Here is a 13,489-nt window from a genome sequence, read left to right as displayed (position 1 = left end):
CAGCTTCATCTCGAGCCCTTGGTTTTCTGTCATTGGTACATTCATCTGCAAAATGCCCAAAACCTTGACAATTATAGCATCTCACCTTCGATTTATCAAACGGTATTCTTTCTCCTTCTTGCTTCTGTTCATCATTTGCCTGAGATTTTCCTCTGCCTCGGCCTCTTCCTCTGCCTCTTCCTTTTCCTCTGCCTCTGCCACGGGAGGACTGCCCTTCTTCTGGCTTCGTCTTCTTGAGTCGATTCAACGCTCGAGTCAGTAACGCTTGCTCCTCTTCTCTGGCGTCTCTCTCCGCAAGACGCATTTCATGAATCTTCAGAGATCCAATTGCCTCCACAAGAGACAGTCTCCATATCACCGAACTGTTCAAGAGTGAGCGTCAGGGAGTCATACCTCGGAGGCATTGACCGAAGTAGTTTCCGGACGGCTTCTCTGTCTTCGATGTTATCACCACATTGTCGTAAATCAAAGACAACTCTTGTAAATTTGTCAGTGAAATCACTTAGCTTTTCTTCCTTCTTCATGGTGAGATTCTCGAACTCTCGCCGCAAACCTTGAGCTCTAGATTGGGCGAGACGATGTATCCCCACGTGAAAAGATCGGATGATCTCCCAGTTCTCCTTTGCTGACTTCTTGATGTCCAATTGAACGCCAGAAGTCTCCGGAATCGCAGCTGGCATAGCAGAGAGGGCTAACCTATCCTTCTGCCGATTTGTCTCTGTTCCGGCCACCACATCCCACAAGTTTTGGGCGTCGAGATGCACCTCCATCCGCATCGCCCAATGGCGGTAGTTCATTGCTGATAGCTGCGTCAGCTGCGTCGGCACCACGACCTCAATCTTCTTCATCAAGTCTTCAGCCATGGACTTTTCTGCTTGCGTTGATGATTCTCCTCGCTTTGGCATCGCGATAGATCCCTGCAATCAGAAAGCTCTGATACCACTTGTAAGCACAAAGGCTCTCAAGGAACGATCTGAGGCATCACAGGAAGCTCAAGAACACACTTAATAGAGGAATGAATCAAAAACCACAAGAAAGAATACTAAGAAAATGTTCACACACCCGCGCACTTTCACCGTCCTCATACGGGACATTTTTAAACTAACACAAAACTAAAGAGAGGAAGTTGTATCCGTCGCGGCCCCCACTTCCTCCATCGTGTCTCCACTACAGCCGTTATAACTCCTCAGATCCGACGGCTTCGATTAAAGCTCTGCACTTAAAACATAAAACTCGTTAGATTTTGATCCAACGGTGAGGATCACCCCCTTCATGCGCGGCCAAGATGGCCTTCCATGACTCCACCTGCGTGTTCCTCGACTCGGTCCTCGAGAGCGCGCGGCGGGAGACCACCGCCAAGGGCACGTCCACCGCCTTGATCGGCGGCATACTAGGGAACCTACTCTACGCGTACAACGTCAGCGACAGCGGGGTCACTGTCGTGAGGGGCGGCGCCGTCATCTTCCGCTCGGTTCCTCGGCATAGAGGGTTCAACGTCCCGTTCCAGCTCGGCTGTGCGACCATGGCCGACTCCGTGAGCTCGGGGGAGAGCTTCGCGTTCGAGCTGAGGCGTGGCGACATCATCGTCGCGGCCATCGATGGCTTGTTCAACAGCGTCTTCGAGGAGGAGATCACCGTCTCCGTGACCAGACTGCGGGGTCCTCTGCCGCAGTCTCGGGCCACAGCGGAGGAGATGGTGTAGGCCCTCGCCATGGCCACCGTGGCAGCGTACATGTCGGGCCGCGATAGTCCATATTCGCTGGCCAGCCACGTGGCAGGGAGATCACACGCCGGCGGCAAGGTCGATGATGTCACCGTCATCGTCGTTAAGGTCTGCACTTCTCTCTATCTTGCCCATAAGCTCGAGTTCTCTTCCTCTTTTTTCTTTTTTGGTGTTTTTTCCTGTGTTTGTCCTTATTAATTTAGTGCAATCAGGTTGAAGAAGAAGAAGAAGGTATCGCAACAAGAGACGACGCAACAGAAGAAGACGATCGGTAAGGATTAATCCTTTCGAGCAGCGGGTGGAGTCGACCAAGGAAGAAAGCCTTATTATCAGTATCATCGTCAGAGGTGGGCTCCAGTTTAAAAGTATTATTCTTTACGACTCGGAGAAGATCAGTCATTCTTTTCTCGGACGAGAATCCGACTGCGATCTAAGCGCTACCTAAAACATGTTAACTTGTCTCTTCCTTCGAGATAAACTCTGGAACTGGATCAGCATCGCGCTGTAAATGCTAACAGGAATTGCCATCTCACCTGATGTACATTAAACTCATGGCAGATGAATATATTTATACATGATACTCTGTCAATGATTGAGCACTTTCATGGGATGGCCCAATGGGACGATGCTGATAAAAAATCAACTTCTTGGGTGTCTGCCATTGCCTTTTGCGTATTCTCTTCATATCGATTCGAATCTGTGCGGGTTAGTCCGCGTCGGTCAAATATTTTCTGGGAATCGATACTTTTGTTCTTCCTTCATTTCTGCATGTTTCGGCATCGTCCCAACAGATTCTTGAAGCTCTCCAACGGTCCCTGCATAGTTGGAACTTTTGTTCATGTCGCCCTCTGTGGATTCTTAGCATCGCACGGGACGCGGAAGTTTTCTATCAACGTCGTTAAGATCACACGTCAAATATTATAGTATTTTATTTATTTTTGTTTCAGGCTGTGATTATGGGTTACTTTGAAACAGCCATGACCTATGTTTAAGTTCAACCCTTACAAATTTGGACCAAACATGGTGGTTTATTCAATATTTATATATAAATATTGGATTAAATTCATAAAAATAATGATATTTTGCATTGTCATAGTTTGATGAATTTCAAGGAAGTTAAATTGTGATGTACTCGTCAGATCTTTATTATGCCTTTCTACGTAAAAGACAGTTCAATACTCAATATCTTTCATTCCGGGTGGTAATATTGTTCAGGTGGTGTAAATACGGTTAGAATTAGATCTGACCGTTCGATGGGTCAGCTAATTTCTTAAAATGGGATGCTGTCATCGAACGATTGCTTTGAGGCTATAAAAGGTGAAAACAATATTTCAGAAAAACAGGTAAAAAGAAGGCACTAAGAGAGATACTGGACTTTAGGTAAAATAACACGCAGGAAGAAACTATTGTTGAGTATCTTAACTTAATGGAGCCTAAAATATGTATCCATTCATGCTCAAAATCCACTGAGAGTATAGGGATGAGGTTAAACAAAAACCCACTCACTGATTGTAGAAAAACAACCTTCTATGTTCACAACAGAAGTCCAAAATAGCAAGTACGAAAGGATAAATGAGAACAAGTTCACCAAAGGATTTAGCCAACAAGAATATAGACACTTGGTCTCACCTCCTCACAAAAACGTTGCAAAATGCTATGTTGTCTCCAACTCTTCTCCAACTCTCCAATTAGCTTAGCTTGAACCTTCCAAGGTTGCACACAGGATGCTCTCAAGAAGTCCTTCTAAAATTCCACCAGAATTCTCCAACCAAGATGAGGCAGGCACCTCTTTTATAATGCTCCTTGGAAACTTCTCTAGACCTTTCTCTCTTCATCATCTTTCTAAAACATCTAGAAAGTCCCACAAGCTTCTAATATCGAATAGCTTCTAGAATAGTCGAGAGAAATCCATAAGATTCTAGAATCATCTTGAAGATTCTAGAAGAGTGTAGAAAATCATTCTTGAAGCTTACAGAACATTAGAATTGATGTTCACGCTCACAACTATCATTCAGTGGATTACAAAATCGAATTATACTCTCTGAGCTTCAAATCATAAATTCGAATTCTAATTTGTTTTCGTTCTTTTTAGAATTTAGATCACATATTCAAAGTCAGTTTATACCCTTATGAAAACCAGATGGAGCACACCAGGCCACCCTTCGGGGTTGTCTTCGAAGCTGCCATCTTTGCCACCAATGGCTCCGCCGGTTCGCGTCCAGCCCGACCAGCACACCAAGGCACAAGAGAAGACACTCGGGTTCAAATACCCCGGGTAAAGCACGTCCGTATTTTTGCTGTTTTGATTTTCGTCGGTACGTGCCCGTTATGTTCATCGTTTTACCGCATCTGTGTGTCGTGTTTGTCGTGTTCGTGCGTTCGCGTTCATGTCCGTCATGTGTCACGTCGCCGTCGTGTCGTGTTATGCATCGTCATTCATCTCTCGTGTTTTGTTGTAAGCAAGGGGGGTCCCTAAATATATGACCCTCCTTTGGTAAGGGCACTTAGGCCCTTACCAAGGGATCATGTGCCCTTAGTAAGGGGCACGATAGAACCCTAACACTTAGACCAGTTGTTCTTTTCTTTTGAGTTGTGAAATTTTGTTCATTCGCTGGTCTCTCAAGGAGGAAGGAGGAAGGGAGAAGGGAGAAGGGAAAGGAGAGTGGAGGAAGAAAGGGGGGCCGCTGTTGCCTTTCCGACCACCGAGGCGACGTCGACATCAGGCATCTTCAAGCGGTGTGTTCAAGCCGCATGGTCAAACCATGCATCACCGGTCGGGAACTCCCCTTCACGTCATGTGCATCGTGCTCTGATCATGTGCATCTGCTTGACCGTACAGCTTCTTCTCGTCTCGCGAACAGCAACCATCAGCGAGCCAGTATGCAACTGACCTAGGTTCTCCACAGTCATCTGCGACCATCCGCGGCAGCTGCGACTATCGGTGAGTTGTTGACTGCGACCCGCTTGAGTCTCGCCGTTCAGTGCAACCATAACCTGCAAGCTGTCCCGCGAGTCAAGGCGACCAGCGACCAGCGATCGTCGCATCCCACGTTGACAAGCCTGCGGCCTGCGACTGCGACGCCGGCCACCGCCAAGCCACTAAGGCGGCCACTACGCCAGCACCGCTCGCTCCGCGCATGCACCCTGGTCATTACGCTGCCAATCGGCTACACCGTCGTGCTACTGTTTGGTTTCGTTGTTGTAGCCGTTGCTTGTGTATCACATGGCTGTTGCCCCGCCAAGCCGTCATCACCGCCATGCGCACACATTGTCGCTATCGCTGCGTGCACCCTGCACCGTGTCACCTGTGGATGTCGTATATGCGTGCTGACTCCACCGCATCTCGTGCTGCTAGAGCCACATCGTCAGGCCGGCCGCACCACATTGTATGCAACAACCCCGCTCTAACGCGCCAACTAACCACTCCAATTGCGCCCGCCGAGCCACGGTCGTTCGCTCATCTTGTCTTGCCATCGCTCCTCCATCCAACTAGTCCTCGTCTACCTCCCATGCCATGCTTTAGCACCGTGCCATCATCGCCTGTCAAGCTACATCGTGCTCACTCCTCAGCAGGCCTTCGTCACACTTGCCCGCATCGACCGTTGCACCAACGACTACACCGACGACGAGTGACACCACTGACGAGGTATGTGGTTCCCCTTGCTCATATATTACAGGATACAATATTACCATCTTCAGTATATTTTTGACTGCACTCCACGGCGCTCGGGTTAGAATAGGTGAGAGTTTACACATTGAAAAATCACGAGTCGAGTGAATTCCTAGGTACGGGTCGAGCTTGTCCCTTACGTGCGAGTGCCAATTAAATCATTCTGTTTGGGGTTGTAGTCGCCGTCGTCGCTCCGACGAGGGTCAGAAGGTCACTGTCATCATCAACGGTCCTCCGCCCTGGAGCTTGGAATTCGGCGAATCCCCTCGAGTCGAGGCCTATAGGTACATCTGTCTGGGTTCACCACATCACGTAGTTACATTTCCCTTAAGGGATTTACCCATTGGGCGACATCACTGACGACGTCCGGCATCATCTTGGTACCCAACATACGACGTCTCCAACAACGTCCGGCATCAAAACCAGAATATAGAACTTCATGCTTCTTACATCAATAATCGATTCCTCAACACAGCATCAGAATAATTTTGTTTGTTAATACTTGCCTATTGGAGTTTACCTTTGCCAATGTAATTACTAAAAACTGAAAAATTAAAAACATGTTTGTTATTATTTCCATATGTACTCTGAATGTCAGAAAGTCATAATAGCTGATTTTATCATCTTAATGTAACTATATTATTGAAGTTACTAATCTGTGTCTGATAAAATATGAATCATATTTTTGTCCTATTGTTGGTCTGATTTGATTTCAGGAAACACATTACAAATTTGGTGATGGAAAGATATGTGGCCGGCAACCCAATCACACATTCCATGTCTCGTTCCATGTTCATTAATACAACATATTCATTATAGTGCACGTGTGAAGGATATCAAAGTATATGGATAGAATAGCACTATATAGCCTCACTCATATGATGAGTATGGTCATTCCCGTAGCCATAAGTGTGGAGACACTAAGGATAGATAGTGGGTGTTTTTTAGCGAAAAGAGTTCACTAAATTAATCCATACGAATACCTGAATAATATTATACTAAACTGTCGATCATGTTGATTCACATCATGGTTGTGTAATGGTCCTTAGACCTGAGACACCAAAGATGTCTTGTTGATGGACAATAGTATTTTGACTATGACCTATGTGTCCCTACTCATTGGATTCTAAATAGTCTTAGTTCGCGTACATGAATAAGTTCAAAGATGATTGAGTGTTCAAGATGGGATCGTCCACCCTTGATATAAGAGGTGACAGCTCAAGTAAGACGATGTGATGAAGTCCTTGGCCAAGGTAGTGAAATATCGGAGAAGAGTTCTTCAATGATTTCTGAATCCATTAGTACTAACTCAGATGACCGATTAAGGTTTGACATTTGACCATACCCTAATTCGTCCAAGGAGCGTCAAGTGGATGAGGGGCTATACATACACGATAACTGATGACAAACAGGTCCCAAGAGTGAGTCTATACACACTCCTTTGTATTTTCTAGAGCACGAGATGTAGCTTGGCACCCCACATGTTGAAAACTCGACCTATCGATTGGGTTAAATTAATCCCACATTAATTAATCTATATTATGATATAGTTAATTATTTTGGAAGGCCAATAAAGGTTATTAGGATGTTGGACTCGTTAACTAGACTGATACATGGGCCTAGAGGGTCACACACAAATGGTATTTTGGACATCGGAAGATATACTTAAGTTTTGGGGGGTTTTTATGAAAAATACCCACTTAGTATAAATAGAGGAAAGCCTTGAACAAAATTCACCCATGCCAGAATTGTCTAAGAGCCTTTCTCCCTTCTCCCCACATCCCCCTCTCCACTCCTAATGCGATTGGGACAATGTAACGACGTTGATGGAGGTAGAATGGGGCTCATCAAGATATGGAGGAGATCGAACATGCCGAGGATCGCGTGGATACGTCTAGAGGCTGCACACTTGAGCAGCTTGACTCGTCTCATTCCCGGATCTAAGTAATCACGAATGTGATTTGTGCAAAGGTGCTTCGTTTTAATGATTTTATTGATGTCTTTCAAGTTCGCAAAAGTCTTCGGCTGCATATTGTTATGATTTCTTCATCCATATCTAGGCATCTTAACCCAACATTTGGAAACCTACATTTTAAGATCTACTTCTGGATAATTGAACCCTCTGATATGGTGACATAAATCTGAATCTTCTACTTCTTCCTACTATTCTAGATGACAAAATTGAATATTTTTTAATTATTAATCTGAAAAACATAAGCATACAACTGCTGATTTTGGTTTTTGATTGGAAATTTTCCAGTCATGAAAAAATTGACTCTTATTCTTATAAACTGTATAAAGCAGATATTTAAAAAATTATCATTTTTTTCTGAACTACAGTCTCGGCATATAATAACTCCAACTCGAATGTATTAAATTAAAATACTAATTATTACTTTCAAATATGTTATTGAACTAGCTGCATGTTTGGTGATAAATAAGAATAATATATTCGAAACTCATGATCTAGGCATAAGACTTACTCAGGAATCAGATATTTAACTTTTTTGTAATACAAATATAGAAATCTATATGAGTGATTAAATAAATGTCTGATATTGGTATCTCCAGTCTTCCACTCCACTCTGTGAAGATTATATTGTGATATGAAACATATTGATTGATCATATTCAATAATGTGATCTATTCTAGGATTTTTCTATGGCCAGAAAATATCAAAACTTTGGGATACTTGTGATGGTATTCGGGACTCATTTTATCGTACAAGATCATATTTTTTCCTGTTGACCTTTAATTAAAAATATTCCTTGGAATCAGCGGAATAACTCATCTACATGAGCATGGGAAAAGGTAGATCAGCTTAACACAATATCTTAGGATTGTACTTAATTGCGTGTCTCCTAGATTATTGGCTAGTTACTAATCTGGAGATAAGAGTACAATATACATAAAAATAAGGAATAATGCAAAATCAAATGATAAGGACTGAAATAAAAATTATCAACACGTTGTGAATACAACAATCTATATCACTAGGCAATATATTAAAGCCTGTAGCGTTTTAGTGAGCAGGAAGGTGACATTTCAAGTTGGCTAGGTACTAGAGATGAAGGTGAAATCAACAATGAAGATCATTCTCGTCAACGATGTTTCATAAATAGTTAAGACTTGTATTAGGTCTCATACCTTTGGATGCCGTTGAGGCTTGGGCTAAGGGATTGAGTGCACAAACCATTTGGTTAACCTTGGTAAGATATTAGAAGGAATGCAAAATCATAATTGATAGGGCTGAGGCCTTTGGTTCTGATAAAGTAATATGTAACCTACATGCCAATTACATATTCCACATATTTTCAACATTTACTAATACACATCATATTCATTAGTTTCCTTGTGTGAGACTTAGAAGGAAGTCCAAGAATATGTGCAATGATAAGTAAATTATGATGAAATCAAAATATGGTGCCTATTTGTACTTAAACACCTACCCTAAGCATTCCTAATCCTTTGAACATCAAAATATCAATATAAGATTGCACTAATATTCTTCTAGTCATATGATGAGTATAGCTGATCCCATAACCATTGGTGTGGAGACACTAAGAAGAGATAATGGGTGCTTTTTAGGGATAGAATTTACTGAATTGATTAAATTGAGTCCCTGGATGATTGTATACAATACTTTAAACCAGTTTGATTCAAGTCAAAACTGTGTATGTGGTCCTTAAACCTGACATATGAAAGACATGTGGTGCTTGAGAAGTCAAGGAAACGATCACAGGAGTGAATGTATCTTCCAAGGTAGGATGGAATGGTCTGGCATGTGGGGTGCTTATTGCCACTCAAAGACTAGCAGAAAAAAATATGAGATATATCAAGTGCCAGATCAATTGAGAGAGAGAAACATGTGATGAAATCGAGAAGCTATTGATGCATGAAGTCCACTAAGATAGACGTTAGCAGAGAACTCTTGGTGATACTTTGAAGGTCTTAAAATCAGTGGCTGGTGGCTAATATATGTCCAACTCTTGAATCAAGGCTTGAGGACATTGCAAGCGAGCCTGAAGAGATGGGCCCCCTGCTTCCATGCAAAGAGTGACTCAAAAAGCTCCTCCATCCAGCTGACATTCATCTGTTTAGGGTACATGTTCTCTGGTACTGTCCAAAGTTGTTGTTCAGAACAAGTACATGTGGCATGTACAATGATGGGGTGCTCAATGATTTGAATCATCCGAGTAAGGATAACTGAGTCTAGTTGAGACTAACCAGCAAATGTGGGTGCAGTACGCACCAGAGGATCATCCGACAGATGGAGTAGATTGTGGGACATCAGGAAGTGCTCAAATCTAGAGGCCGACGACACATAATTATGTCCATTGAAGACATATGTCGATCGAGTGGGTTTCATAGTGATGAAGTGTCAGGGAGTAATCGACCCAATTGGAGGAAGAGTGATAGCTAGCTGAAGAACTAGCAAAGGAGGTGGCTTACACATGGAGGAGTAATCTGTCGGATCCATATATGAAGATTAGAGAGTTAAGAGATGCGGTGGGAGGGTGGGCATGTCCTCAGACGCTATGAGCAGAGTCAGAGGGACCATGCTAGGCATCGGAGGTTGTGTGTGCGTGTGTGTGTGTGGGGTGGTGGTTGGGACACGAGGAGGCGGTGGGCCAAGAACACCAAGAGGTAGTGGTGCAAGTGTTGCCGAGAGGCGGTGCAGGCGGCATTGGAAGGTTGTGGTGAATGTTACACTTTGAGATGATGGTGTGGATGGCACTGGGAGGCAGTGTGAGAGGCACTAGGAGGCAATGTAGGCGGTACTGGGAGGTGGTGGTGCGGGGAGCACCAGGAAGTGGTTGGGGGCGCCAGGAGGCAACACTAGGCTGCTGGGAGATGGCATGAGGGGTGCCAAGAGGCAGCACGAGGAGCGTTAGGAGGCTGCATGGAAGCACTAAGAGGCCACGTGGGGCACATACGGAGGTGGTGTGAGGAAGGCTGAGAGGTGGTGCGGGGGGGCCAAGAGGCAGTGCAGGGGGCGCCAGAGGCAACACCACAGGGCACAGGAGGTGGTGCACAAGGTGGCGAGAGACAAAATGTGCGTGTTGAGAGGCGATGCAAGTGGATGCCATGAGGATGATGCCAAAGAGGGGATCACCAATGGACGAGGACGAAAAGAGTGCTTGACGAGGAAGGAGGCGGCATATTAAAGGCAGCAACGGTGGAAGGAGAAACCCAAGGGCTCTGGTATCATGTTGAGTATAAGAACAAGAAAGTCTAAAATTGATAAAAGAAAAGGAAGATTACATTTGCTTCTATAGAGAGGAGGAGAGAGAGGGAGATAGAATATCAGAGGTTGTGGAGGAATAATAGGGTATAAATATTACATGTTCAATAAGTCCACCATGAGCCTTGTGGGCCTAGTAGGCCTACTCTAATAAGTCCCACTAATGTTGGCGAGTCATCAACTATCCTCTCCGGTGACGTTGACGAGGGACTACTTTTTAAATTCTTGTCAACATCCTCAGAATCCCAAGCTCTAGATGCTAAACTCACAAAAATTATGCCAGATGAGGCAACTATTCTGGTTAATATAATCCAGCTCTGAGAATACACATTGAGATGAACTAAGATCTTATCACTATGAGTTAGAATTTATTTAGGGACTATTCCTCTCCTCCATGGCATGGATCAAGTTTGAACTAGGGAACTTGGGGACCCATGAGCATTCTTCTCAGGTTTGCTTCACAAGATGGGTTCCTGAATAATGGAAGGGCCTTGAAGCTGAAATTCTCTGCTGTAGTCTCTGTCCCCAGGCTGATATTCCCATCAAAGTTCTGTAAGCTGACTGTCGAGCTGCAGCCTGGTCTACCCATTTCCAAAATTTCATAGGTTTGACCTTGGAGTTGACTTTGACTATTGACTTGGTTCAAACCGACTCCCAGGTCCAGGCTGATCGAGCCTCTCTCTTCCATCTGTCCATACTGAATATGACAAGTGGGTCCCATCGTCTCGTAATGGGTGATGACCAAATTGCTTTCATAGCTGGGCCTCAATGCTGCTGGAACTTCGTGGTTGTGCTTCCCCTCGTAAGTGGTTATGACAGCTTTGGGGTCATTAGATGCTCTCTCAATGTGCTTCCTTACTGGGCAACCAGCATTTGTGCACTTGTAGTAGCTCCTGTCATTTAAAATAAACAATTAATAGAAATAAAAAGAAAAGTGTATACCCCACCAATGAAATCCACGAATACAAAAAACAGCCACTTTTAAGATTTAAGGATCAATGATAATTACACACCTGGGGTTTGGGTTTCCCTTCACCACTTTCTGGCCATATTTGCGCCAGCGGTAACCATCATCCAGAACATCCACTTCGCTCAGTGTTTGCACGACGACACGTGGCAGGCTTGCTTTAGCGGCCCCCGATAGTTCACTAGTGAGATCTTCTTTCCTCCTGAGGAAGTAAAATGCCCAGTTAAATATCCATATGATATAAGTGAAAGTTGAACTAACTCTTAGTTACCACCTGCGCTTTGAGTCTGGGTCGTTGTCAATGGAGTCCTCATGAATTTCATTGGATTCTAAATCATTGCCCTCCGCATCACCATCACAGAGTACAATGAAATTAGTTTCAACATCCTGGCCTTTCGAATCTGAAATCTTGGCTACATTGGACGGCCCAGATGTAAGAAAAATCATTTGATTACTGCCAGAAAGTATAAACTGAGAAGAAAAAAAGAAACACACGGTAATAATCTCATCCGTTTTCACCTTTACTGCACTGAACAACACCAGCTGCAAGTCTACGGACAGGCAAAGGCTTAGGATGATTATGCTCGCCTCGGTAGATAACATCTGCAATCTGCCCATTGAAGGCCCGTTCCAAGATTTTTTTTACTGGACAGTTGGTGTGGGTGCATTTGTAATAGCTCCTCGGAAATTCACTTCCTTTCACAAGCTTCTGCCCATACTTTCTCCAATTATACCCATCATCGGTTTCTCTCTCCTGTACTGCTGTATGTTCATGTTCCTTCTGGTTCATCGTTATTTCAACCTCATCAGCAACGCACTCGTCGATTGCTGCAGTACCAGGTGGGATGTAATCATCAGAATCAGCCACAGTATCCCCTAAATTCGTTGAGAACGTGTCTCTTTTCTGTTCTTCAGCACAAACCTTGAAAAAATAATTTGACCTATTAGATATTTGAGAGATATTACAGCACTGGCAATCTAGTTCTAGCTCTGAAAACCATAGATACCGTGTTGAAATTTTAAATAATATGTTGACTCAGAAATAAAAACTAATAGTCAAGGTCACCTCCATACAGTCCTTGTCAGAATCCACACAGTCTTTGGCAGAATTCCCATCGTCGTTCATGATACTGGTGGAGGGTATGCTTCTCGGAGAAAACGATCTCGTCTGCCCCAACCCAGCCTTAACATGAAATGGCATGACAAAGGTACCAGTCGTCGGGGAAGGTTCAGCCTGTTGGCGAGATAAAACTGAGAAACTCTGGAATTTTACATACATACTACGGAAAATAATAAGAAATAGATACACGTACGCGCAAATAAAACTAGACCTAGAAAAATCTGAAAATCTGCTCTAGCAACCAAGAAACGGCAATTTTGAAATCGAGACAGAAAACAGAGAAGAAGACGATCATCAGGCTATTCCACTTTAAACCCAAAAAAAACGAGGTACCCAGTTGAAAAGAACAAAAAAAAACGAGTAAAAAACCTTAACGTTCGTGAGAAGAACCGGCGACTCGAGCAGAGACGTGGGGCTGACGCCGGGGGGTGCTCTTACGCTCGGAATCCGGGAAGAAATGAGGAGGCGGGCAGGTGAAAGAGACTTGTACTTAGCGCCGATGAAGGAAGAAGCCTCAGAGGTGCTCATCGCAACCGTCCGAGCCCCAATTCCCAAACCCTCGAAGCGACGATCCTCGATTTGCGGCTCAAAATCTAGTCTGAAAACATCGAAATCTCGTACTTCCGAGTTCAAAATCTCCGGCATTCTCGCTAGAACCGAGCGAATTCCACCATTGAATCGATTCTACCGAGATCGGAGGAAGAGAAATTTGAGCCAGAGCGACCTGGGCAGCTTTCCTCTTTCTCTGTCAATCTTGTTCTTGC

The 13,489-nt window shown here is 44.2% G+C and overlaps 2 protein-coding genes across 4 annotated transcripts; one reads left to right on the top strand and one right to left on the bottom strand.

Annotated features, from left to right (window-relative positions):
• Positions 1-1,285: 1,285 nt before the first annotated feature.
• LOC144702537 (putative protein phosphatase 2C 80) lies at positions 1,286-2,157 on the top strand. Its single transcript, XM_078574587.1, has 4 exons — positions 1,286-1,642; positions 1,703-1,894; positions 1,936-1,994; positions 2,115-2,157. Exons 1-4 carry the CDS (start codon positions 1,286-1,288, stop codon positions 2,155-2,157), a joined length of 651 nt encoding a protein of 216 aa, XP_078430713.1.
• An 8,734-nt stretch (positions 2,158-10,891) lies between these two features.
• LOC144702092 (putative WRKY transcription factor 26) lies at positions 10,892-13,489 on the bottom strand. 3 transcript variants are annotated; one of them, XM_078573978.1, is made up of 6 exons: positions 13,095-13,489; positions 12,672-12,839; positions 12,125-12,527; positions 11,880-12,018; positions 11,652-11,807; positions 10,892-11,531 (listed from the first exon to the last, which is right to left on the bottom strand). In XM_078573978.1, the coding sequence occupies exons 1-6, from the start codon at positions 13,368-13,370 to the stop codon at positions 11,054-11,056; spliced, it is 1,620 nt and encodes a 539-aa protein (XP_078430104.1). In that variant the 5' UTR covers positions 13,371-13,489; the 3' UTR covers positions 10,892-11,053. The 3 variants fall into 3 exon arrangements, with proteins under 3 accessions (XP_078430104.1, XP_078430105.1, XP_078430106.1); XM_078573979.1 differs by having other exon boundaries at positions 11,880-12,006; XM_078573980.1 differs by having other exon boundaries at positions 13,164-13,489.

This window comes from Wolffia australiana, chromosome 4 (genome assembly GCF_029677425.1).
Source record: "Wolffia australiana isolate 7733 chromosome 4, ASM2967742v1".
NCBI classification, from domain to species: domain Eukaryota; kingdom Viridiplantae; phylum Streptophyta; class Magnoliopsida; order Alismatales; family Araceae; genus Wolffia; species Wolffia australiana.
This window is presented reverse-complemented; position numbering and strand designations above follow the sequence as displayed.

Excerpts from the sequence above, each read along its gene's own strand:
- LOC144702092 (XM_078573978.1), bottom strand. The coding sequence starts at position 13,370 with ATGCCGGAGATTTTGAACTCGGAAGTACGAGATTTCGATGTTTTCAGA. Across the intron at positions 12,840-13,094 it reads TTCTTCTCACGAACGTTAAG|GCTGAACCTTCCCCGACGAC; the intron begins GTTTTTTACTCG and ends TCTCGCCAACAG. Across the intron at positions 12,528-12,671 it reads CTGACAAGGACTGTATGGAG|GTTTGTGCTGAAGAACAGAA; the intron begins GTGACCTTGACT and ends TATTTTTTCAAG.
- LOC144702537 (XM_078574587.1), top strand. The coding sequence starts at position 1,286 with ATGGCCTTCCATGACTCCACCTGCGTGTTCCTCGACTCGGTCCTCGAG. Across the intron at positions 1,643-1,702 it reads AGGAGGAGATCACCGTCTCC|GCCCTCGCCATGGCCACCGT; the intron begins GTGACCAGACTG and ends GAGATGGTGTAG. Across the intron at positions 1,895-1,935 it reads CCTCTTTTTTCTTTTTTGGT|GTTGAAGAAGAAGAAGAAGG; the intron begins GTTTTTTCCTGT and ends TAGTGCAATCAG.